Below are 24,627 nucleotides of genomic sequence, written 5' to 3'. Positions count from 1 at the left end.
TTGCTTACAAAGTACAAGAAGAATATAGTGTAGCCAGACTGGTGTGTGCAGGGTTGTCCATGGGACATATTTTTCTATCCCGTCCCATCCCGTCCCATGGCAATTTATGCCTGTCCCATCCCGTCCCATCCCACGGGATGTTTCCCATGGGATTCCCATGGTATTAACAATCCTATGGACAACACTGAAAACCACTTTTCGGCTTTTGTTCTATAATTCCTGCAACTTCACATACAATAGATGATTCAGAGGAAAGATTTAAATCCTTGATGAATGAAATAACAGTAAATTTACTTTGCAATATCAAGTATCGACTACCATGGGAAATACAAATGTGTGCTGTCCCATCCCATCCCATCCCATGGGACGTTTCCCATGGGATTCCCATGGGATTCCCATTCCTATGTACAACACTGGGTGTGTGGTTTACGTGGCTATCTAACGGCGCCCGAAACATGGACAAGTCCCGAACTCTAACCCTACCCCGGCCTGACCATCGGTTAATTCACTAGCTCTACAGCAACTCGCCGGATGTGCTACCTAATCGAGTTCTTTGCTCTCTTTTTTATCTACTGTAGCAAATTTGTTATGATTGCTTACACATTACACGCAGAAGATAGTAAATGTTTGGACGACTTAATAATAATGATAACAGTAACAACCAACTTTATTAGTCCCAGTGGGCAATTTAAAGTATAATTTCACAGTACAAGGAGATTGTTATCTACTATAGCAAATTTGTTATGATTGCTTACACATTACACGCAGAATATAGTAAATGTTTGGACGACTTAATAATAATAATAATAATAATAGTAACAACCAACTTTATTAGTCCCAGTGGGCAATTTAAAGTATAATTTCACAGTACAAGGAGATTTTTATCTACTATAGCAAATTTTTTTATGATTGCTTACACATTACACGCAGAATATAGTAAATGTTTGGACGACTTATTTCACAGTACAAGGAGATTTTTATCCTGAGCAGAGCGCCACTATCGCCTGCTGAATGATTTGTCAAGAAGAAAGTAAATAAATAAAAGCCATCATTAGGTTCACCTAAACCACTAGGTTTTGTGTCCCATCAGTCAATACAGCTGAGTCAGATTCTCTAGCCATGGTTCATCAGCTGAACCCATTTTCTAGTTCTGATTCCCCTGATGTCGCAGGCGTTAGGCACACGAGACTCATCCTTAAACACTAGTCCGGACATGAAAATAGGGGCATGGGGCGACACCTATCCTCGCCATGAACCTACTCGACCAGTTTTCATGGACATCCTATCGTACATAGTTCAGAAAAACGGTAGGGGACATGACAAGGGGACTCCCATTACATAGGATGTCCTGGAGTGTAGGGGGTTGGGGCGGTTGGTTGGGCGCCATCTGATTGTTAGGGTCACCTGACTTTTGTTCGCCTCCTGCAGCTAACCGGACACACTACAGATGTTCGGGTCGCTTATCACCTTCAGGAAGAGAGAGAAAGGAAGAATGTGTGTGTGCGTGTGTAAAACATGTTTACACTCGAGTGGTCGTGAATGTTTATGCTCAAGAGTGTGTGTGTGTGTGTTCGTGTTTTGTTGTTTGCCCATTTACAAGAGAGAGAGAGAGAGAGTAAAAGAATAAGTCCTTATGCACGTGGATGCACACACGTATCTGTGTGGCTGCTTGCTGCTTATCTCCTCATATTAGACTTAGGGTTAGTTTACAAATGTTGGTTAAGTTTAGTGTACACATAAATGTTAGGATTAGCTTACAAGTCTGGACATTGGACAGTTGAAAAGTTTGACAACTCTGCTGGCAAAACTGACTTAAATCAATCGAATGTTCTGACCCTACCATGGCAACCGCAGGCGGGACTCAAAATTACATAAATTCAGAAGTTTTTTTCTTCATAGCAACATAAATAATATCTATCAAGTGAATCGTAATAATAAAGTAAATTGTGAGGGAGCAGCAAGGAACGTCTATTACACGATAGACCGGACACAGACGAGTGCGGGACAGATACCCGGCCTGTCTGTTGGGTGTGCACTCCGATGACAGGCAGTGACAGGCAGGGTTAGGAGGAGGAGAAGAACAATAACAATAATAACAATAACAATAACAGTAATACCAATAACAATAATAACAATAGCACGCAGTATCACAGCCAGTGGACAGTGAGGTACTATATATAGACACACTGAACAACATAAAGATGAGGTACAAGATAACAGACAGTGAGGTACTATTGACACACTGAGCAACATAAAGATGAGGTACAAGGTAACAGACAGTGAGGTACTATAGACACACTGAACAACACAAAGATGAGGTACAAGGTAACAGACAGTAGACAGTGAGGTACTATAGACACGCTGAACAACATAAAGATGAGGTACAAGAGTAGAAGGTAAAGAATTCAGTAAAGTAGTGGGGAGGGGGAGGCTTCTAAGAATCCATAGCATCGAGTGAAGAGCTTGTAGTCTACTCTAGCTGGTAGACAATGAAGACAGTGAAGAAGCGGTGTGGCATGTCGCTCATGTACTTGAAGCTGCCAACCTTCTGCATGTTTGTCGTTGTTCATGTAGAGCACTGTTCGGCTCCTAGAATGTGATTGCACTAGTGACTGTTGATCGACAAGAATCTGGCCTCCGATTGTAATGGCTGCCGATTTGAGATGTTAGTGGCCTCATTGGCGTCTCCCACTGTCGGGAGCCACGCGTCAAAACGGCAAAAAAAAAAGGAAGAAAATGAAAGAAGCTCTATCGCCGATGACAAGTGGTCATGGTGCTGGCGACGACGATGCAAGCGTTAAAATGGCTTCTGGTTCTCGCTAGCTTACCGCTTGTGTCCATTTAGGTCCTTCAACCATTCCTGCGCAGCCCGCCATTTTGAGCGGGGCTATTGCAGAAGCCCTTAGGCCTTATTTCGGCTAACTGCTAGCTGTTTGTCGCTTCATTTAACGCTTGTCCTCAACTGGATTGTTCAGGTTGTCAACGTTGTTGCCGGACATGGCTTGAGTCCCCTGATCCTGGCGGTGCAGCAAGGTCACGACACTATCTGCCGGCAGCTTCTGGAGGCTGGTGCCGAGGTCACTGCGCAGGAAGCGATGACACGGCGCACGCCCCTTCACTACGCATTGTACTTGAAGCGGCTGGACCTTTTCAATCTCCTGCTCAAGTGAGTTTTCGTGTCCACATAGTTAAAGGAGCAGGCCATAGTTAAGTGTCACAATTGAAGGAGAAGGTCACTCTAAAGGGTTTTCTGAGAATTATACCAGGATTAGGTTTGGGAAAGTACATAACGGACCTTATCCTTATATTGTAACTAGCTCTTGTTCTGTCTTTATTTCTTGTAACTTTTGTAACTGAGCACACTTCTCGAGTTATGATTGCCTACTGAGATTAATAAAGTTGGTCAGTTGTCCTTTGTCATCTGTCATACATCGATAGATACGCCGTCTCCTGACAGACTGTCAGCACAGAATACATCTGCGCGGACCACATCAAAGTAAGGAAGTTAGGCAAGAGCCACCTGAGGCTGGTTGTAATGAAGGGGAGATGAGACTTGTGGTGGTGCCAGCCGCCACGCTACTCGCTCACCCCTTCCCCCATCAGCAGTTGCCGTGATATAGTCCTAGTTGCTGGCACGGCATTAAACAAACAAATTCCCCATCAGCATGTGATATTCAGTCTAATACCTCGCAATGTGTGTGCTGTGTGTGCTATTCAGTCTAATACCTCGTGCTGTGTGTGCTGTGTGTGCTATTCAGTCTAATACCTCGTGCTGTGTGTGCTGTGTGTGCTATTCAGTCTAATACCTCGTGCTGTGTGTGCTGTGTGTGCTATTCAGTCTAATACCTCGCAATGTGTGTGCTATTCAGTCTAATACCTCGCAATGTGTGTGCTATTCAGTCTAATACCTCGCAATGTGTGTGCTATTCAGTCTAATACCTCGCAATGTGTGTGCTATTCAGTCTAATACCTCACAATGTGTGTGCTATTCAGTCTAATACCTCGCAATGTGTGTGCTATTCAGTCTAATACCTCGCAATGTGTGTGCTATTCAGTCTAATACCTCGCAATGTGTGTGCTATTCAGTCTAATACCTCGCAATGTGTGTGCTGTGTGTGCTGTGTGTGCTATTCAGTCTAATACCTCGTGCTGTGTGTGCTGTGTGTGCTATTCAGTCTAATACCTCACAATGTGTGTGCTATTCAGTCTAATACCTCGCAATGTGTGTGCTATTCAGTCTAATACCTCGTGCTGTGTGTGCTATTCAGTCTAATACCTCGTGCGGGCTTTTTCTCTTCAATCTACTACTCAGCCGCACTTAGCCGACCTTGTCATCAGTCCTAACCCTGTTTTTACTCAAAGTGTCGTTCCACTCTGCATGAGAGGGTTTGTCTAGTGCTCTGTTCCACACCTGATTTAATTACAAACCTTTATGTGCACGAGATTCTCCCTCCCTCAAGGGACTTTTGTTGTTCGTGCGACATGGACAAACTTCCAACACGCACGCACGGCGCGGACCGACACACACAAGTGTACACCTGCAGCAAAGTCAACAATGTTTGCAATAGCAATAATTAGAATAGCAACCATCAAGCTTTTGCTGTCTGCAAGTCAAAAAGTCCAATATCCGCAAAAACAGTTTATTTATAAATAAATAACATTTGTACAGCGCCTTTTTCCAACATCAGCAAGACAGTGCGGTGTACATGGAAGCACATGATATTAATTTATATTCATAATAATTATCTGATATTAATTTACAAGATCAAGATCATGAATAGGTCTCAATGTTAGATAGCATGTTTGTACTGTGTTTAGTGTAGAACTTTAATCAGCCTCAAAGCTGGAAAGTATGTTTGTATTGTGTTGAATGCGCCATCCTGGCTTTTCCAGATGTTTATTCAAATCAAAATCAAAATCAAAAATCAAAACAGACTTTATTGTCTGCCCAGGAGACCCAGGGCAGAAATTTGTCTTTGCTCACATACCTATACAGACATTTAACACACAGTTAGGAGTAAAAGTGAGGAGTAAAATAGTGTTGATTGCACCAGTCCATCAAAGCAGTGTATGTTTATCCTAACAACAAACCTTGGGTGACCAAGGGCCTAAAAGCACTGCTGAACAAAAAGAAACATGGTAACAGCTTGGCATCTTCAGCACCCCTTTCATCCTGTAGGCAAATTGCAGTGGCTGTTATAGGCTCCGTAGATGTTATCATACGATTTTTGGCAATTTTTTCCAGAGTTTTTATTACAAGAGAGCCTAGTGCTGTTGTCCAAAATATCTGTGTGTGTGTGTCAGTTAGACCGCCAGTCTCTACAGTTATTATTTGACAGAACACCCTGGGTAGTTTAGAGGGAGAGGGGTTGCCGCTTACTGCCAGCTGACTTGCTAGGAGCAGACAATAAGTACACACGATCAGGGCCTGACTACCCGTGGAGACGGTGTCAACAGTCGGGACTTTGCGACATACACGCTGCGTGTAAGGCCACTTGGTAGACGGGTGTTGACGAGGGACAGCCATCTTGACAGGACCCGTAAATAGGTAACAACCATAGTCGGGTGCGCCAACCACCGCCACACATACCTGAGTGAGATTATATGTTGGATGGTTTAGTGGTCAGAGCTGACTAGCTTGTTTCTCTTAGTTTACACTGGTGGCCATTGACCGGATGTTTACTCTCCTGTCCAATAGCTGCAAAGGATTCCCTTTTGGTGTTAATATCGATTGTATAGTTTATCTTACCTCCTATTACTAAGATAGCATAGTATAAACTATCGTACAGTTTACCTCTTATCTAACGAAGATACATTTCCTCAACTGTGTTCAACTTTCTTGATGCTACTTTCTATCCTATTGTACACATAAGTAATTACTTATTTATCGTATCGTACAAATATGTAGCTGCTTCTGTATCCTACTGTATAAATATATAGCAGACGCCTGTAATTCCCCCTCACACGGTCCCCTACTCACTCAACACACCTTATTCACTCACTTATTCACTCACCCCATTAACTCCATTCACCCACTGACTCCACTCCACTCACTAACTCTATTTCACCCACTCACTGCACTCACTTTAACCCTCTCACTCCACTCTACAATATTCTACTCCACTCTACTCCACTCACGGATTTCATTCCCCACTCACTCTACGCCTTTCACTGCACTCCAGCCTACTCCACTCACTCCATTCACTCGCTTCACTCACTCCTTTATTACTCACTCACTCCATTCACTCCACTCACCCCACTCACTTACTCCAGTTGATGGCACTTGATGTGTTTTGTTTCTGTGCTGTCAATGAGTACTTGTTTATTCCTGAACTTCACGCGAGTGCATCTGTTGTAATCTTGCAAATATCGCGATATATAAATATATGTGTATGGCAATGTCTCATAGTGTTGATGCTTGCAGTGTCCTCACAAAACACCTCGCATCATCTTACATCACCATTTATATCACCTAACCTCAGACTTGCCCAGGTGGACGAACAGACCCACAGTGTTGATGAACACAGCTCTTTGTACAATGTAAAGGTAGAACCATTTCAGCTAGGATCTGTGACTATGTACAATGTCAAGCTATTTGTACAATGTACAGCGACCAGCCTCTATTTTAATACCTGTTGGCAGTAGATGTGCTGTAAAGTGTAGACATAGCCTCTATAGATATAGTGTACAACGACCAGCCTCTATTTTAATACCTGTTGGCAGTAGATGTGCTGTAAAGTGTAGACATAGCCTCTATAGATATAGTGTACAACGACCAGCCTCTATTTTAATACCTGTTGGCAGTAGATGTGCTGTAAAGTGTAGACATAGCCTCTATAGATATAGTGTACAACGACCAGCCTCTATTGTTATTACCTTCCTGCAGGAAAGGGATAAACTTGCCTCGTGTTCTTGAAGACAAACATCTGCTGTGTACCTGTAGTCTGTGAGACCGTAAATACTTATTATTAATTTGTATTTTCTGTTAACCCACATCCGTTATTATGTCATTGTATTATTTGAGAACACAGATACCTGTCACTGGGCCGTTGTATGCTGGATATTTGTCTGCATGTACAGCACCAACCTGCCGACATTGATGAATGGTGCATACGTGTTATCAATGCCTATCGTCGTCGTCATCATCATCATCATTTTCTCTTTGTGTTTGACTGAAGCTACAGCCCCGACCTGACAGCAGCTGATCACCGCGGCACGTCAGTCGTCCATCGCTGCTGCGCTGTGTCTGACGTGCAGTACTTGTCCCAGCTGCTCAGCGCCTGCGACAGGCAACGGGTTCTGCAGGTGATCAACATGGCGGACAGCGAGGGCGCCACGCCTGTCACTATAGCGTGCCAGAACGGACATCTAACCCACCTGTCGGCTCTCTTGGCACACGGGGTTAGTGTGTGTGTGTTCGTGTGTAAATGTGTAAATGTACTGTTTGCGTGCTTTATAATCATGTGTGTATTTGTGTGCGCATAGAAAATTGTGCGTTTGCTTTACACTCGTGTATGTATTTGTGCGTGCATAGTCGGTCGACCGTCCTTTGACCGTCACCTGTGGGTTGGAGGGATCCCATGGATAGACTAGCAGCTGACAGGCCGCCATCTTGTCTGTTGTGGGCGATAGTCAGCAGGTCGTGTACAGGACGACTAGTCCAGTCTTTGACCTTCATAAGACAGTTCTTTTGCGAATATCTGGATTCTCCTTTCCGTCTCTGCGAGCAGCTACCTCCAAGGTGCCTTGAAGGGTAGTCTTCAAGGTGTTGTGCTGGGTCACATGGCCAAAGAAGACCAGCTTACCTCGCTTGACTGTTGGCAGTCTCGTTTCGTACGAAGTTTTTGTTTTCTATATGAGATCCAGAGCAGCCTCCTCAGGCACTCGTTCTCAAATGTCGCTTCATTAGAAGTTGAATTTTTGCATCACATTGTATGCCCCTCTTTCCAAAACTCTGTCAAATGCCTTTTTCAAGTCTACTAAGCCTCGGTAAAGATGCCACTGGTGCTGAAGATGTTTTTCTGTAAGGATACGACTGTGTAAGATCTGCTAGTTGATGATGTCGTTATGCTGTAATGATGTCTAGTTGATGACTTCGTTATCCTATAGTGAAGACTAGTTGATGATGTCGTTATACTGTAGCGATGACTAGCTGATGATGTCGTTATGCTGTAGCGATGACTAGCTGATGATGTCGTTATGCTGTAGCGATGACTAGTTGATGATGTCGTTATGCTGTAGCGATGACTAGTTGATGATGTCGTTATACTGTAGCGATGACTAGTTGATGATGTCGTTATACTGTAGCGATGACTAGCTGATGATGTCGCTATACTGTGCTGCAGGCCAGCGTCAGCGACAGGGACGCGCACGGCCGCACGGCTCTGCACCATTGCGTGGAGAACCCGGATACGGCCTGCGCGGAGCTGCTGCTCAAGGCTGACCCCTCCCTCCTCGCCGCCCCTGACGACGAAGGTCTGACACCTTTGCACCTGGCCGTCATTGCTGCTAATGTTCCTCTCATTAGACTCCTGCTGAAGCGCGGAGCCTCTCTCACCTGTCGAGACCACCAACAGCACACAGTCGCCCACTGGGCCACAGGTAGGTGGACACAGGAAAGTCAGTCAGCGTACACAGTCCTCTCGTTAGTCTGTACAGGTACAAGGCTGATGGATATAAAGGCTACACGCTAAGCTCTTATACTTAGCAAGAGGCTGAGTTTTATATAAAGATAATCGGTCTAACAACAGGCGGAAATTTTATACACAGGTAACAAGGTGGCTTACTAGGTATAAGCAGGCGAGAAAATATGTAACAGGCTACGTTGACGTGTATAAGTAACGGTCTGAATGTACGTGTACAGGGTAACAGGTAAAGTTTCCATGTACAAAAAAATCAAAAATCAAAATCAAATCAGACTTTATTGTCTGTCGAGGAGACCCAGGACAGAAATTTGTCTTCGCTCACAAGGGCAGGCATACATATATACAAGCAGACGGGCCATTGTACATGGAGAGCCTGAGTAATCCCACCTTACCCACAGTAAGACATTCATACAGGAAACAACATTCAAATAAACCTTGAACAGCTCAGTGACATGACAGCTCCCATTCACTCACAATAAATTTTACGAATTCATGGCGATCAACAAATAGTGGTATTCTTTTTTCCAGTTTTATTGCATTTTTTGACACTTTATTTTTGTTTATTATGCAATGCATACAAACATAAAATGCTACCACATAAAGCAACATAGACAGAACAAAACACGCCCTTGGTAATGTACACAAAATCTTTCATCAACCTCTCATCAGAAAGAAGCAGCTAACAATAGAAGCACAGGCTATGTTAGTCCTTAACCCTATAGTTGTAACTTACACAAACGGAGAAAGATCTTTTTGACAACACATGTAATCATAGAAATATTTGTATATACATGTATACGTACACAAGCCACATACCATACAATGCATACATAGTGACATACTAACAAATATGTCTAATATGATGTAGGCAATTACAAATAATGCCGTTATTAAGGAAGTCACATGGCTAAATGGGAGGATATCTGTGAGCCATTAGTAAATGTCACATATTGCTCAACAACATATTGTGACTTTAAAATTAGTTTAAACATATCCACTGTTGGTATTGTCTTCAGGAATCTGCATTTATATATAAAAACAATTTTGCTAAAGAATAAAGAAGTTCAAAGGTTTGTCAACCCCTCGGTTCTACCAATACCAAATAATACAATTTCTTTATAGATCCTAATTTCCACTGACTTGTTCTGGCTATTTAACATATTCCATAGTTGCTCCCAAAAGTTTTTACTCAATGGACAGTGCCAGAAAATGTGTTCAATGGTTTCATTGTCCTGTTTACAAAAGTAACAAAAGGGAGATGCAGTGAGCATACATTTCAAAAGAAACGAGTTTGTGAGTAGGATCCGATGTAAAGTTCCTGAAATCTTCTTAATTAGGTATCTATAGTAGTATAAAAGGGCTTTAGCAATATATCAGCCCAGTAATATTCTTGAAATTCCACCTCCCACTTTCTGAGTCCAGATGAGCACACTTTATTGTCTTGAAGAATTTTGGAAACTTTATTCCCTTTTCTAATAATAGCCCGTCCCCTATTAACAAGTTCATTCTGAGAGACTAACAGGCAATTACACTTCATTTGATATTGCTTTATGGACTGTATCAGACCCATGTAGGTTAAGGGATCCGTTCAGGATACCTAACAGAATTCTTCAAGAGTCAGAAATGTACCATCAACATTAGTGAGGTCTCCTATATCTTTTTTAAACTTTTGCATCCAACCATTTCTTAATATATACAACTTTTCTGCCTCTAATTATTGCCATTAAAGTGGATGGGCTCCCTGATAAATTCTTCACTACACGTTGGTACGCACCTGTTAATAAACTTTTTATAATGAAACATCACATCTTGTCAGAATGGATTTTGACAGTTTTTCCTTGCAAGATTAGTATTCTTGAGTGTTCTCAAGGTATACAATTTACAACAAATATTTTTATGATAGAGCGCTCTCAAGGTATGCACACTATTTACAATTATCCCTCAGTTGCATTTTTTTATCTGATTAGGCCAGAAACATATGACACATATCTACTTTCATGACACGTGCTGTGGCACAACCTCTGCACTCAGTCTTGCAACACTGACGCGTTCTTTCTTCCAACATAGACCAGAGGAGCTGTCAGTGGGTTTTAAACAACAAAACAATAACTAAACTATTATTATAACAATAAACGAATAGTTTACAAACCCACCCTAGGATAGGCCACAAAGGATGCTGATGACACAAAATATAATTCAACTGAGATGTTACTTTTATCCACTGTCTTGGAATCTCACTTTCGACACACAGTATTTATTTTCGCATCAAGTACATCAAGTACATCAAGTACACAAAGTGAGATCACTGGACACTGTCACATCAAGTACATCAGTACACAAAGTGAGATCACTGGACACTGTCACATCAAGTACATCAAGTACATCAAGTACACAAAGTGAGATCGCTGGACACTGTCGCATCAAGTACATCAAGTACACAAAGTGAGATCACTGGACACTGTCACATCAAGTACATCAGTACACAAAGTGAGATCACTGGACACTGTCACATCAAGTACATCAAGTACATCAAGTACACAAAGTGAGATCGCTGGACACTGTCGCATCAAGTACATCAAGTACACAAAGTGAGATCACTGGACACTGTCACATCAAGTACATCAAGTACACAAAGTGAGATCACTGGACACTGTCACATCAAGTACATCAAGTACACAAAGTGAGATCACTGGACACTGTCACATCAAGTACATCAAGTACATCAAGTACACAAAGTGAGATCACTGGACACTGTCACATCAAGTACATCAAGTACACAAAGTGAGATCACTGGACACTGTCACATCAAGTACAAGTACACAAAGTGAGATCACTGGACACTGTCACATCAAGTACATCAAGTACATCAAGTACACAAAGTGAGATCACTGGACACTGTCACATCAAGTACATCAAGTACACAAAGTGAGATCACTGGACACTGTCACATCAAGTACATCAAGTACATCAAGTACACAAAGTGAGATCACTGGACACTGTCACATCAAGTACATCAAGTACATCAAGTACACAAAGTGAGATCACTGGACACTGTCACATCAAGTACATCAAGTACACAAAGTGAGATCACTGGACACTGTCACATCAAGTACATCAAGTACACAAAGTGAGATCACTGGACACTGTCAAGTACATCAAGTACATCAAGTACACAAAGTGAGATCACTGGACACTGTCACATCAAGTACATCAAGTACACAAAGTGAGATCACTGGACACTGTCACATCAAGTACATCAAGTACACAAAGTGAGATCACTGGACACTGTCACATCAAGTACATCAAGTACACAAAGTGAGATCACTGGACACTGTCACATCAAGTACATCAAGTACACAAAGTGAGATCACTGGACACTGTCACATCAAGTACATCAAGTACACAAAGTGAGATCACTGGACACTGTCACATCAAGTACATCAAGTACACAAAGTGAGATCACTGGACACTGTCACATCAAGTACATCAAGTACATCAAGTACACAAAGTGAGATCACTGGACACTGTCACATCAAGTACATCAAGTACACAAAGTGAGATCACTGGACACTGTCACATCAAGTACATCAAGTACACAAAGTGAGATCACTGGACACTGTCACATCAAGTACATCAAGTACATCAAGTACACAAAGTGAGATCGCTGGACACTGTCACATCAAGTACATCAAGTACACAAAGTGAGATCACTGGACACTGTCACATCAAGTACATCAAGTACACAAAGTGAGATCACTGGACACTGTCACATCAAGTACATCAAGTACACAAAGTGAGATCACTGGACACTGTCACATCAAGTACATCAAGTACATCAAGTACACAAAGTGAGATCACTGGACACTGTCACATCAAGTACATCAAGTACACAAAGTGAGATCACTGGACACTGTCACATCAAGTACATCAAGTACACAAAGTGAGATCACTGGACACTGTCACATCAAGTACATCAAGTACACAAAGTGAGATCACTGGACACTGTCACATCAAGTACATCAAGTACACAAAGTGAGATCACTGGACACTGTCACATCAAGTACATCAAGTACATCAAGTACACAAAGTGAGATCACTGGACACTGTCACATCAAGTACATCAAGTACACAAAGTGAGATCACTGGACACTGTCACATCAAGTACATCAAGTACACAAAGTGAGATCACTGGACACTGTCACATCAAGTACATCAAGTACACAAAGTGAGATCACTGGACACTGTCACATCAAGTACATCAAGTACACAAAGTGAGATCACTGGACACTGTCACATCAAGTACATCAAGTACACAAAGTGAGATCACTGAACACTGTCACATCAAGTACATCAAGTACACAAAGTGAGATCGCTGAACACTGTCACATCAAGTACATCAAGTACATCAAGTACACAAAGTGAGATCACTGGACAATGTCACATCAAGTACATCAAGTACACAAAGTGAGATCACTGGACACTGTCACATCAAGTACATCAAGTACACAAAGTGAGATCACTGGACACTGTCACATCAAGTACATCAAGTACACAAAGTGAGATCACTGGACACTGTCACATCAAGTACATCAAGTACACAAAGTGAGATCACTGGACACTGTCACATCAAGTACATCAAGTACACAAAGTGAGATCACTGGACACTGTCACATCAAGTACATCAAGTACACAAAGTGAGATCACTGGACACTGTCACATCAAGTACATCAAGTACACAAAGTGAGATCACTGGACACTGTCACATCAAGTACATCAAGTACACAAAGTGAGATCACTGGACACTGTCACATCAAGTACATCAAGTACACAAAGTGAGATCACTGACACTGTCACATCAAGTCATCAAGTACATCAAGTACACAAAGTGAGATCACTGGACACTGTCACATCAAGTACATCAAGTACACAAAGTGAGATCACTGGACACTGTCACATCAAGTACACATCAAGTACACAAAGTGAGATCACTGGACACTGTCACATCAAGTACATCAAGTACACAAAGTGAGATCAACTGGACACTGTCACATCAAGTACATCAGTACACAAAGTGAGATCGCTGGACACTGTCACATCAAGTACATCAATCAAGTACTCAAAGTGAGATCGCTGAACACTGTCACATCAAGTACATCAAGTACACAAAGTGAGATCAAAGGACACTGTCACATCAAGTACATCAGTACACAAAGTGAGATCGCTGGACACTGTCACATCAAGTACATCAAGTACAACAAGTACACAAAGTGAGATCACTGGACACTGTCACATCAAGTACATCAAGTACACAAAGTGAGATCGCTGGACACTGTCACATCAAGTTCATCAAGTACATCAGTACACAAAGTGAGATCGCTGGACACTGTCACATCAAGTACATCAAGTACATCAAGTACACAAAGTGAGATCGCTGGACACTGTCACATCAAGTACATCAAGTACACAAAGTGAGATCACTGGACACTGTCGCGTGTCAAACTTTTTTCTCGGCCTGCCTGTCTCTCAGCGCTTGGAGACACACCTGTATCAGTTCGGTAGCTCGCAGCAGACGACGGTTGACCTTTTCTTTTTCAGGCTATTTTCATCCGGTTCGAGGGATAAAGGTCAAGGCCTTCTCCCGCTGACTGTAGCAGCGCCTGACGTCATGCCTATGCTACGTCACGCGACGTCGGCTTGAGTGCTGGTTGCTGCTGGTGGTGGCTATGGGGGTGCACTGCTTGGGGCCCCTCCCTCCCCTGTCCGCGGTTTAGGCGTGAAAAGCATTCACGCGCTTCGGCGTGGCTTTGGTGTCGTGGGCGCTGGCCATCGGTGACAGCCCCTGGGAGACAGGTCGTGACCCCAGAGATCAGCGTCCCTCGTGGCTTTTCTCACCAAGGCGCTGAGAGGGGCGGAGAGTTTTGGAGAAAACGGTTGGAGACCGTGCAAATCGGCAAGGTGCCGTGTGTATGCTCAGCCACGACTGACCACAAGAGTGGGCACTGAGAGGCTGGTTCTGATGTTGAGTTGAAGCCAGCAGTGACCACCGGAAGTTGTGGAAAATTTGGTGGCTGGCGGAAATACAGTATTCAGCTGTCACCACCCGTTCGACGGGTGTGTGCTTCCGATTCTGTTGTGGAGAGCGGGTGACCGCCGGACTTTAGCACAAGCCTCGTGTGGGTGACTTGCGTATTTCCCCATTTTTTTCGGACGAGAAGCTGCGCATGTCTGTGTATTTGGGTGTGCGAGTATGTGTTTACTCTGCATTAGAAATACTTTTTTTGTTTGGAATTTAGAGCTATGTCTGCCGAGGAGCGCTGTGAGCGAGCCTCAGGTTTTTTTTTTAATTTTATTTTTAGAAGGAGAAATGAGGGCCACTTCAGGTCTTAGTTCTAGGTGGGTCGTGGAGGGGGGAAGTTTTCTTGTTTCATCCTGTGGCCTCGTAGTGACCGTTGCTCTTTTGTTTATTTTTTTACAAGCTTTGTGTACATCGGACAGCAGGACCCGAATCTTATTTGGTTGTTGCTCCAAATGATTGTCGACCGGTCGTCTTTTGCTCTTGGCGCCGTCCTCTCTTCTCCTCTGTATGTATGTAAAGCGATTTGAGCCCCGCCTGTATGTAAAGCATATAATTTAGATCAGTGATGCCCAACCTTTTTCGGCCTGCGGGCCATATCCATTTCGGACAGCCGTGTCGCGGGCCACTTCACCGCAAAAATACAAAAAGGAAAAAAAATAGAGCAGATACCATTTTTTATTAGAAACAAGTTGTACTTACCATTAATTATGCAGTAATTAGTGGATATTTTGAAGTTGTTTCCGAAACCAACTTCTGAATGTCCGGCCTCATCGTAGAGACACCAAGTCGGAGCACTGAATAGAAATGTTCGTCCATCGAAAAAAAGATTGCGAAACGCCCATACGTGGGGATAAATACTTCTTCTTCCTTTTTTTTCGTTTTTTTTAAGGTCTTTTTTTATTACTAACATGCCGATTTCCTGCACTGTGGGCAGAAGTTTCGCGGGCCGGATATGGCCCGCGGGCCGTAGGTTGTGCATCCCTGATTTAGATTATGGAAATGTTCGTTAACACTCTAAACAAAGTTCAATATCCTACCAAAGATTCCAGACTTATTTTACTTTGAGCAGTGGCTGAATGGGGGATGAATGAATGTAAACAAAGAGGTGAAAGTGAGTATTGGCAGAGAAATGTCGCTATGAGCTCATTGCTGTGATGGTGACTTACCCAATACAAGTCATAGAATTATTTCAATTATTCAACATTATTGTAAAGTAATGTCCAGTGACTGTGATAGGCCTTGTTTATGCACTCATTGTACTGTTTCCATAACAATTGCTGATTGCTATGTACTCTACGCTGTCAAGATGTCTACACTATACATTACTTATTGTAGTGTGCTATCACAATGACATTTGCTATCAAACGGGTATCGTGCTGTTGGTGTTAGTGTTGTATTCAACGATCAGGCGAGTGTTCCTATGGGTGTTGCTGCCGTTGTTGTAGTAAACGATCATTCGGGTGGTGCTAAGTTTACTGTCGTTGGTGTTGTAGTGTGCGGCCACGCTGGTGTCCTCGACGTCCTTCTGGAGTACGACGTTGAACTGTCGTCACCCGATGCACATCAGGCATACCCAGTCCACTACGCTGCCCAGGTGGCGCGACCTGCCCATGCAGACGACGATGAGCTCCGACATTCCGTTAGCGAAGGCAGTCAAGAAGTTCATGGCAACCTTCGTCTTTTGAGGAAGCTTCTAGATCACGGTGTTTCACCAGAAGTTCGTGATAAAGACATGCGCACCCCGATTATCTGGGCTGCTAGTGCAGGTGAGTGCTTTGATTTTATCATTTATCATTTACCTGAGCGGCGACAGCTTCCTTTCCCTAGCACCTGCCTTGAGTCATCGAATACACTATACAAGATTAGAAGCTTCGCTTCATCTGCCGCTTGTCTGGAATTCATGGAAATAAATAAAGTTGTTGTTGTTGTTGTTGTTGTTGTTGTTGTTGTTGTTGTTGTTGTTGTTGTTGTCGTCGTCGTCGTCGTCGTTGTTGTCGTTGTCGTCGTCTGTGAGAAGTTTCCAAACACAAACTGACTGGGCATGTACAGAGCAAGAAGTTTTTTGCAAATTTAAAACGTAGTGATTAACAAAAAAAAAAAATAAATAAATGCAATGGCTGTGGGAGGTTAGTGGCACAGTGCTAAAGTGGGAATTGGATGTGGTAGGTTCGTTTCTCGGCTCTGATGCCTTTTTACGTCGGTGGTTTCCTCCGGGTACTCTTGTTTCCTCAATCCTGCGCACTCGCGCGCCTCTGTGTGTGAGAGAGAGACAGAGAGAGAGAGAGAGAAAAGTTATGATCATAACTATCAAGTAGTTATGATCTGAATAACGAATGAATTTGTGAGACGCAGTTGATACAATACAGTACATCTTTGATGTCTTCTTATGTCCAAAACAGACTTTTTTTAGGGGGTGTGTCTCCTATCAGTAATAAACTAACCCTTTCTCCTTTCTTCGTTGGAATTTGCCATAAGTAATAAATTAAGCAGAATACGGTCTCACCACACACATCCGTATAGTAACACACACTTACCCATCTCCCCACAGCGTCGGTTGTGAGAAGTGCTCGCGCGCACACACACACACAGAGTGTATTTATTCCTGTTGACAAGTTCTATTACATTTACACAAGACTAGTGTTACAACTTTCCTGGAGTTGATGTCTGTTTGTGCGACTTCACGCATGTAAGCGCCTTTAGCTGGTCCTTGTTGGTGAACACAGGCGTGCGGTAAACAAACATTTCTTGTTATTGTCCGGCTTGAAACTGTAACGACAGTTCGTCCTCTACACTAATATTGTAATATCTTCATGTTAGCTTATTTGTATGTTTCTATATTAACTTCTAGAATGTTCTGTTCCATGCTAACTCTGAAGGGTTACATCGGCCTTTGTCTAACATCCGTTACAAGGTGTGTCAAGTGCTGTCGCGCCGTGTCACGGTTCGCTCCTCCGTTTCCTAGGTAACGCCGAGGCGTGCGGCCTGTTGGTGGCAGCAGGTGCTAACCCTGATGCAGCTGACAAAGATGGGTTATGTGCCCTTCACTGCGCGGCCAGCCGGGGTCACGTGGTGTGTGTCAGACAGTTGGTCACCACGTGTGGGGCTCGTGTGGACCCCACTGATCAGAACCAGTGCACGCCTCTCTTCTACGCCATCACCTTGGGCCACTGCGACTGCGTGACCACCCTCCTGCAGCTGGGGGCCAGGTCTGCACACACCGACAACCGGGGGCGAAAGTGAGTATTTGTATGCATATATATATGTACACAAACACACACACAAACACACACACAAACACACACACAAACACAAAGACAACCGGGGGCGAAAGTGAGTGTTTGTATGCATATATACACAAACACACACACACACACACACACAAACACACACACAAACACACAGACAACCGGGGGCGAAAGTGAGTATTTGTATGTATATATATACACACACACTGACAACCGGGGGCGAAAGTGAATATTTGTATGTACACACACAAACACACACACACCGACAACCGGGGGCGAAAGTGAATATTTGTATGTACACACACAAACACACACAAACACACACACACAGACAACCGGCGCGAAAGTATTTGTAACATGACACAAACATTATCTCAAGGACTAGGCGACTGGATGGAACTTGAGTGCTTGAATTAGTTCTGTTGCTGTCTGAAATGTGATTGAGTTGTCCTCTATACTTGTCTTCAATATCTATTGTCATTCTATTTCTGTAACATCAACTCTGACTGTGAATAGTCCTCAACAGTCTGGCACGAGGGGTGTGGCATGTGATGCGAGAAACTTCTAAGAAGGCCTTGTTCAGGTGGTAGAAGCGCTGTAACAGCTCCACGAGTACAGTGCTGCTGAACAACCAAATAGGAGTTTACCTTCACACCACAGTAGGTGTACATCAAGGATGTCTCCTGTCACCGGTGCTGTTTAATACCATCTTGTAAAACATCGTGTTCGAAGCTCTCCACCATCATACTAAGCCCTGCGGAGGCTACTGAGGATCTCAAACAAAGAACATAAAAACAACGACTTTGTACGAAACAAGATGGTCACTGTCGGAGGACACCACCAACCTCTACTTTCAACAGTCAAGCGACTGGCCAATGTGGCCAAGGCACGACACCTTGTGGAAGACTATCCAAGGCACCTTGGAGGGTAGTGGACAGGTCAAAGACTGGACTGCTCGTCGTGTACAGGACCTGCTGACTATCGCCCACAATAGACAAGATGGCGGCCTGTCATCTGTCCTGTCTATCCATGTCATCCCCTCTAACACAAGTGACAGTTTTCCACCTGTTCTACAGAATCGTACTTTCGCTTACGGTCCTTCCGGACAAATAAGGATGATTGCTAGCACGCTTGCTGACATGTGAAGCTGTCTTGTAGACAAGTAGATATGAGTTGTCTGCTTACAACTGTTCTGTCGCCACACTTGAGTGGGTCACATGTTACATCGGTGAAAGTATTCACCGTTGTTTGTCAGCAGCTACGGCAAGTCATCAGATTTAATTCTACGTGTCGTGGCGATTTTTGCAGCTCAGCCCACTGTGCTGCTGTCAAAGGATCACGTGATATCATAGAAAGTCTGCGAGTACAAGGAGTTGACCTGTGGTGCCCCTCTCTCAAGGGGGACTACCCTGTACACGAGGCGGCGCAAGCTGGACATGTTGGTGTGTAACTACCATTCACATTGTACGATACACTCGATATTCATGTCTAACAAGCATACGATACTCTAATACATATGTATACCCTTCGTAATGATTTGACTGACGACAAACTGATCAGTGTCTACTGTCTGACCACAAAATGACTGATCACTGTCTACTGTCTGACCATAAACTGACTGATCAGTGTCTACTGTCTGACCATAAACTGACTAATCACTGTCTACTGTCTGACCACAATTTAATCAGTGTCTACTGTCTGACCATAAACTGACTGATCACTGTCTACTGTCTGACCACAATTTAATCACTGTCTACTGTCTGACCATAAACTGACTGATCACTGTCTACTGTCTGACCATAAACTGACTGATCAGTGTCTACTGTCTGACCACAAACTAACTGATCAGTGTCTAATATCTGACCAGAAACTAACTGATCAGTGTCTACTATCTGACCATAAACTAACTGATCACTGTCTACTGTCTGACCACAAACTGACTGATCACTGTCTACTGTCTGACCACAAACTGACTGATCACTGTCTACTGTCTGACCACAAACTGACTGATCACTGTCTACTGTCTGACCACAAACTGACTGATCACTGTCTACTGTCTGACCACAAACTGACTGATCACTGTCTACTGTCTGACCACAAACTGACTGATCACTGTCTACTGTCTGACCACAAACTGACTGATCACTGTCTACTGTCTGACCACAAACTGACTGATCACTGTCTACTGTCTGACCAATAAACTAATCAGTGTCTACTGTCTGACCACAAACTGACTGATCACTGTCTACTGTCTGACACAAACTGACTGATCACTGTCTACTGTCTGACCACAAACTGACTGATCACTGTCTACTGTCTGACCACAAACTGACTGATCACTGGTCTACTGTCTGGACCACAAACTGACTGATCACTGTCTACTGTCTGACCACAAACTGACTGATCACTGTCTACTGTCTGACCACAAACTGACTGATCACTGTCTACTGTCTGACCACAAACTGACTGATCACTGTCTACTGTCTGACCACAAACTGACTGATCACTGTCTACTGTCTGACCACAAACTGACTGATCACTGTCTACTGTCTGACCATAAACTGACTGATCAGTGTCTACTGTCTGACCACAAACTAATCAGTGTCTACTGTCTGACCACAAACTGACTGATCACTGTCTACTGTCTGACCACAAACTGACTGATCACTGTCTACTGTCTGACCACAAACTGACTGATCACTGTCTACTGTCTGACCACAAACTAATCAGTGTCTACTGTCTGACCACAAACTGACTGATCACTGTCTACTGTCTGACCACAAACTGACTGATCACTGTCTACTGTCTGACCACAAACTGACTGATCAGTGTCTACTATCTGACCATAAACTGACTAATCACTGTCTACTATCTGACCATAAACTGACTGATCAGTGTCTATTTTCTGACCATAAACTAACTGATCAGTGTCTACTATCGGACCATAAACTGACTAATCAGTGTTTGCCACCAAACGAGTTTTCAAAAGCCAGTATATTTGCGCTGTGAGGGTGAGGTAAGTCAAGACCCTCTGTAGTGAGTTCTCCGTCAGCACTCACACAGTTGTCACACAGGGTGTCTCCAAACATGTACTCACACTTTGAAAGACAATAAATGCAGTGTGTATAGACTTATAAACAAGATTAATGGTTCAAATTTACAAATACATGGTAAAACATTACTCGTTATTTAACTGACAATTAAGGTGTTGTTTATTGACAAGATCAATAGTTAAATTGGAAATGAATAAATACAATGATGTGTCACATTGGTGGATCTTTGTGAAAATGTCATCTACATTGTCTTTGCATTTCAATGATATTATCGTGCTTCCAATAGTATTGTATGACCAATTTTCTCGCACTCGTACTTGTGCCATTATTAAGGCCAATTTCATCTAAAAAAATGAAAATTTCATCTAGTTATCGAGTCAAAATGTGAGTACCCTGGAGACACCCTGAGAAGTGTACTCTAAAAGCATACTGAAATATTTCGGCTTATTCTTGTGCTGACATTATAGATATTCTACGGTTCTCTCAAGGCGTTCTTAAATATCTGGACCCGCCGTCTTGCTATTACACAGATTGTCTAGTACTTGCTGGATGATTGTATTCCAGGTACAGACAGTTAAATAAATATGTCTGCTATTACAGAGATTGTCTAGTACTTGCTGGATGATTGTATTCCAGGTACAGACAGTTAAATAAATATGTCTGCTATTACAGAGATTGTCTAGTACTTGCTGGATGATTGTATTCCAGGTATAGACACAGTTAAATAAATATGTCTGCTATTACAGAGATTGTCTAGTACTTGCTGGATGATTGTATTCCAGGTACAGACAGTTAAATAAATATGTCTGCTATTACAGAGATTGTCCAGTACTTGCTGGATGATTGTATTCCAGGTACAGACAGTTAAATAAATATGTCTGCTATTACAGAGATTGTCTAGTACTTGCTGGATGACAGTATTCCAGGTATAGACACAGTTTAATAAATATGTCTGCTATTACAGAGATTGTCCAGTACTTGCTGGAGGCGAGCCCTGCAGGTACAGACACAGTCGATGCGGCCAACAAGGAGGGACGCACCTGTCTGCACATCGCCGCGCTGACCAACAACCTCAGGTTGGCCAAAGTGCTGCTGGACAGAGGGGCGGACGTCAATGCTGTCATGAAAACAAAGGTCGGGTGACTAAAATGTAGAAGGATTCTGAACTGTTTGTCACAAGAATAATGAAATCAATGAATATAATTAAAGTAGGACCTTATTTGTAGTGGCATTAGCATGAATCTGAAAGTTTGAAATATATAAAGTGTAGAATAAGTCTGAACTGTTTATCACAAGAATTAAAGTAAGACCTTATGGATAGCAACATTCGAATGAGTATAAAGGTTTCAAGAACATCATGAGCATGAAAGTTTGTTTTAATGAGATAACAGTTTAGCCTTATTAATCTGACTCTGCAGCAACAACACCTAAAAATATACAAAGACCGACTGATAGGGAAGGACCCAACATAAAGTATTTATGTCGGAGACTAAAACCACAAGAGTTTAATACGTTTCATCTTTGCACTGCGCATTCAGTAAATAAGAAACTTCCACCTGGTAATTCTGTAATTTTTTTTGCACGGAAAAGTATCTGTACACCTACAGGTTTTCTAACCCAAGTCTTCCTAACTCTAACATTAGCCCTATCCTCATTTTTCCCAATGTCTTTGCCCTCCTAGTTCAAGTCACGGGCTCCAAGGAAAGCCCCCAACTTTCACCCGTTATATATATGTGTGTGTGTGTGCTCGTATGCTCGTATGCACGCGTATTTTTTGTCAGTCTTCTAACCTCCAGCATGTCCGAACTAAAGCAAAAGTAATTATCTTAAATGAGTGGACTGCTTTGTTCTGTACAGGATTTAGTTATAAACTCCCTCTGTGTGTGTGTGTGTACGTGTGTGTGTGTGTGTGTGTTCATTCATTCAGGGTAAAAGCTACACATCGTATGATGCTGCTGTTGCCAAAGGCTACAAAGAGGCTGCAGATTACCTCTTGTTTCGTGGAGGGACTTCTGCTGCCAAGCTCAAAGAGGCGTCGAGTGTGACCGAGTGTCACCAGGAAGAGCTGGTGGACGCAGGCCAGTCCCACGGCGCGCAGCAAGGAGCGCATGCGCACGCTGGAGAGATGCAAGCGCCGCCTGTGACGGTGGTGGTAGTGACCTCCAGCCCCGCCAGAGAAATCGGAAAGGAAATTCTGGTGGTTGGAGGGGTCCAACTGGAGACGGTAACATCAGAGGAAGTAGATGAACGGGTGCATTCCAGACACTGTGAAACACCTGGTCCAAGTGGAGACATGGCAAACGGTCTGACAGTGACAGTTGATGACAATGAAGTTGGAGACAAAAACAAATCTGTAACAGCTGATTTTCCTCAAACAGAGACCGGAGAGACTGAAATCGTGCCGTCCACACAAACAAAAGACGGGTCCACCTCAGAGACAGCGAGCCTACCAACTACAGAGACAAGAGATGGGTCCACCCCAGAGACAGCGAGCCTACAAGCTACAGAGACAAGAGACGGGCCAACTAATGAGGCAAGAGATGGGCCAACTACAGACAAAACAAACATAATTAATAGTGATATAAGAGACACGACACCTGCTGCAAGCGATGCTCTTACCTTCCAGACAAAAGACATCACAGCAGCTGAGTCAAGAGATGCTCAAATTGCTGAGACAAGAGATGAGCCATCTACTGATACAGAAGACATGCCAGCTATTGAGGCAGTAACAGGAGACATGCCATTTACTGGGAGTCTAACCCTGTCAGTTACTGAGAGGAGAGATATGTCAACTACGGAGACACGAGACATGCCAGTTACTAAGACTAGAGTCGTGCCAACTACGGAGATGCCAGTTACTCACAATAGAGACATGCCAACTGTGAAGACAAGAGACATGCCAATCACTGAGACTACAGACATGACAGTTACTGAGACTAGAGAAATGCCAATTACTCACAATAGAGACATGCCAGTTACTCACACTAGAGACATGACAGTTACTGAGACAAAAGACATGCCACTTACTGAGACTAGAGACATGACAGTTACTCACAATAGAGACATGCCAGTTACTGAGACAAGAGACATGACAGTTATTCACAATAGAGACATGCCAGTTACTCACACTAGAGACATGACAGTTACTGAGACAAGAGACATGACAGTTATTCACAATAGAGACATGCCAGTTACTCACACTAGAGACATGACAGTTACTGAGACAAGAGACATGCCACTTACTGAGACTAGTAACATGACAGTTACTCAGACAAGAGACATGCCAGTTACTCAGACTAGAGACATGCCAGTTACTCAGACTACAGACATGACAGTTACTGAGACTAGAGACATGACAGTTACTCAGACTACAGACATGACAGTTACTCACAATAGAGACATGCCAGTTACTCACACTAGAGACATGACAGTTACTGAGACAAAAGACATGCCACTTACTGAGACTAGAGACATGACAGTTACTCACAATAGAGACAGTTACATGAGACAGAGACATGACAGTTATTCACAAGAGACATGCCAGTTACTCACACTAGAGACATGACAGTTACTGAGACAAGAGACATGACAGTTACTCACAATAGAGA

The 24,627-nt window shown here is 43.2% G+C and overlaps 1 protein-coding gene across 1 annotated transcript in view; it reads left to right on the top strand.

The window, feature by feature from the left end:
• Positions 1-24,584, top strand: part of LOC112571139 (serine/threonine-protein phosphatase 6 regulatory ankyrin repeat subunit C-like) — a 30,584-nt gene extending 6,000 nt beyond the window's left edge. Inside the window, exons 3-10 of the mRNA XM_025249953.1 lie at positions 2,976-3,166; positions 7,179-7,401; positions 8,346-8,601; positions 16,215-16,487; positions 17,684-17,957; positions 19,275-19,408; positions 21,984-22,153; positions 22,947-24,584. Of these exons, the coding sequence (XP_025105738.1) occupies positions 2,976-3,166; positions 7,179-7,401; positions 8,346-8,601; positions 16,215-16,487; positions 17,684-17,957; positions 19,275-19,408; positions 21,984-22,153; positions 22,947-24,584 (3,159 nt within the window). The remainder of the gene's footprint in view (positions 1-2,975; positions 3,167-7,178; positions 7,402-8,345; positions 8,602-16,214; positions 16,488-17,683; positions 17,958-19,274; positions 19,409-21,983; positions 22,154-22,946) is intronic.
• Positions 24,585-24,627: the final 43 nt, after the last annotated feature.

The sequence above is a fragment of the Pomacea canaliculata genome, linkage group LG8 (assembly GCF_003073045.1).
Source record: "Pomacea canaliculata isolate SZHN2017 linkage group LG8, ASM307304v1, whole genome shotgun sequence".
NCBI classification, from domain to species: Eukaryota; Metazoa; Mollusca; class Gastropoda; order Architaenioglossa; family Ampullariidae; genus Pomacea; species Pomacea canaliculata.
Note: the sequence above shows the minus strand (reverse complement) of the source record. Positions and strands in the feature narration are given on the sequence as shown.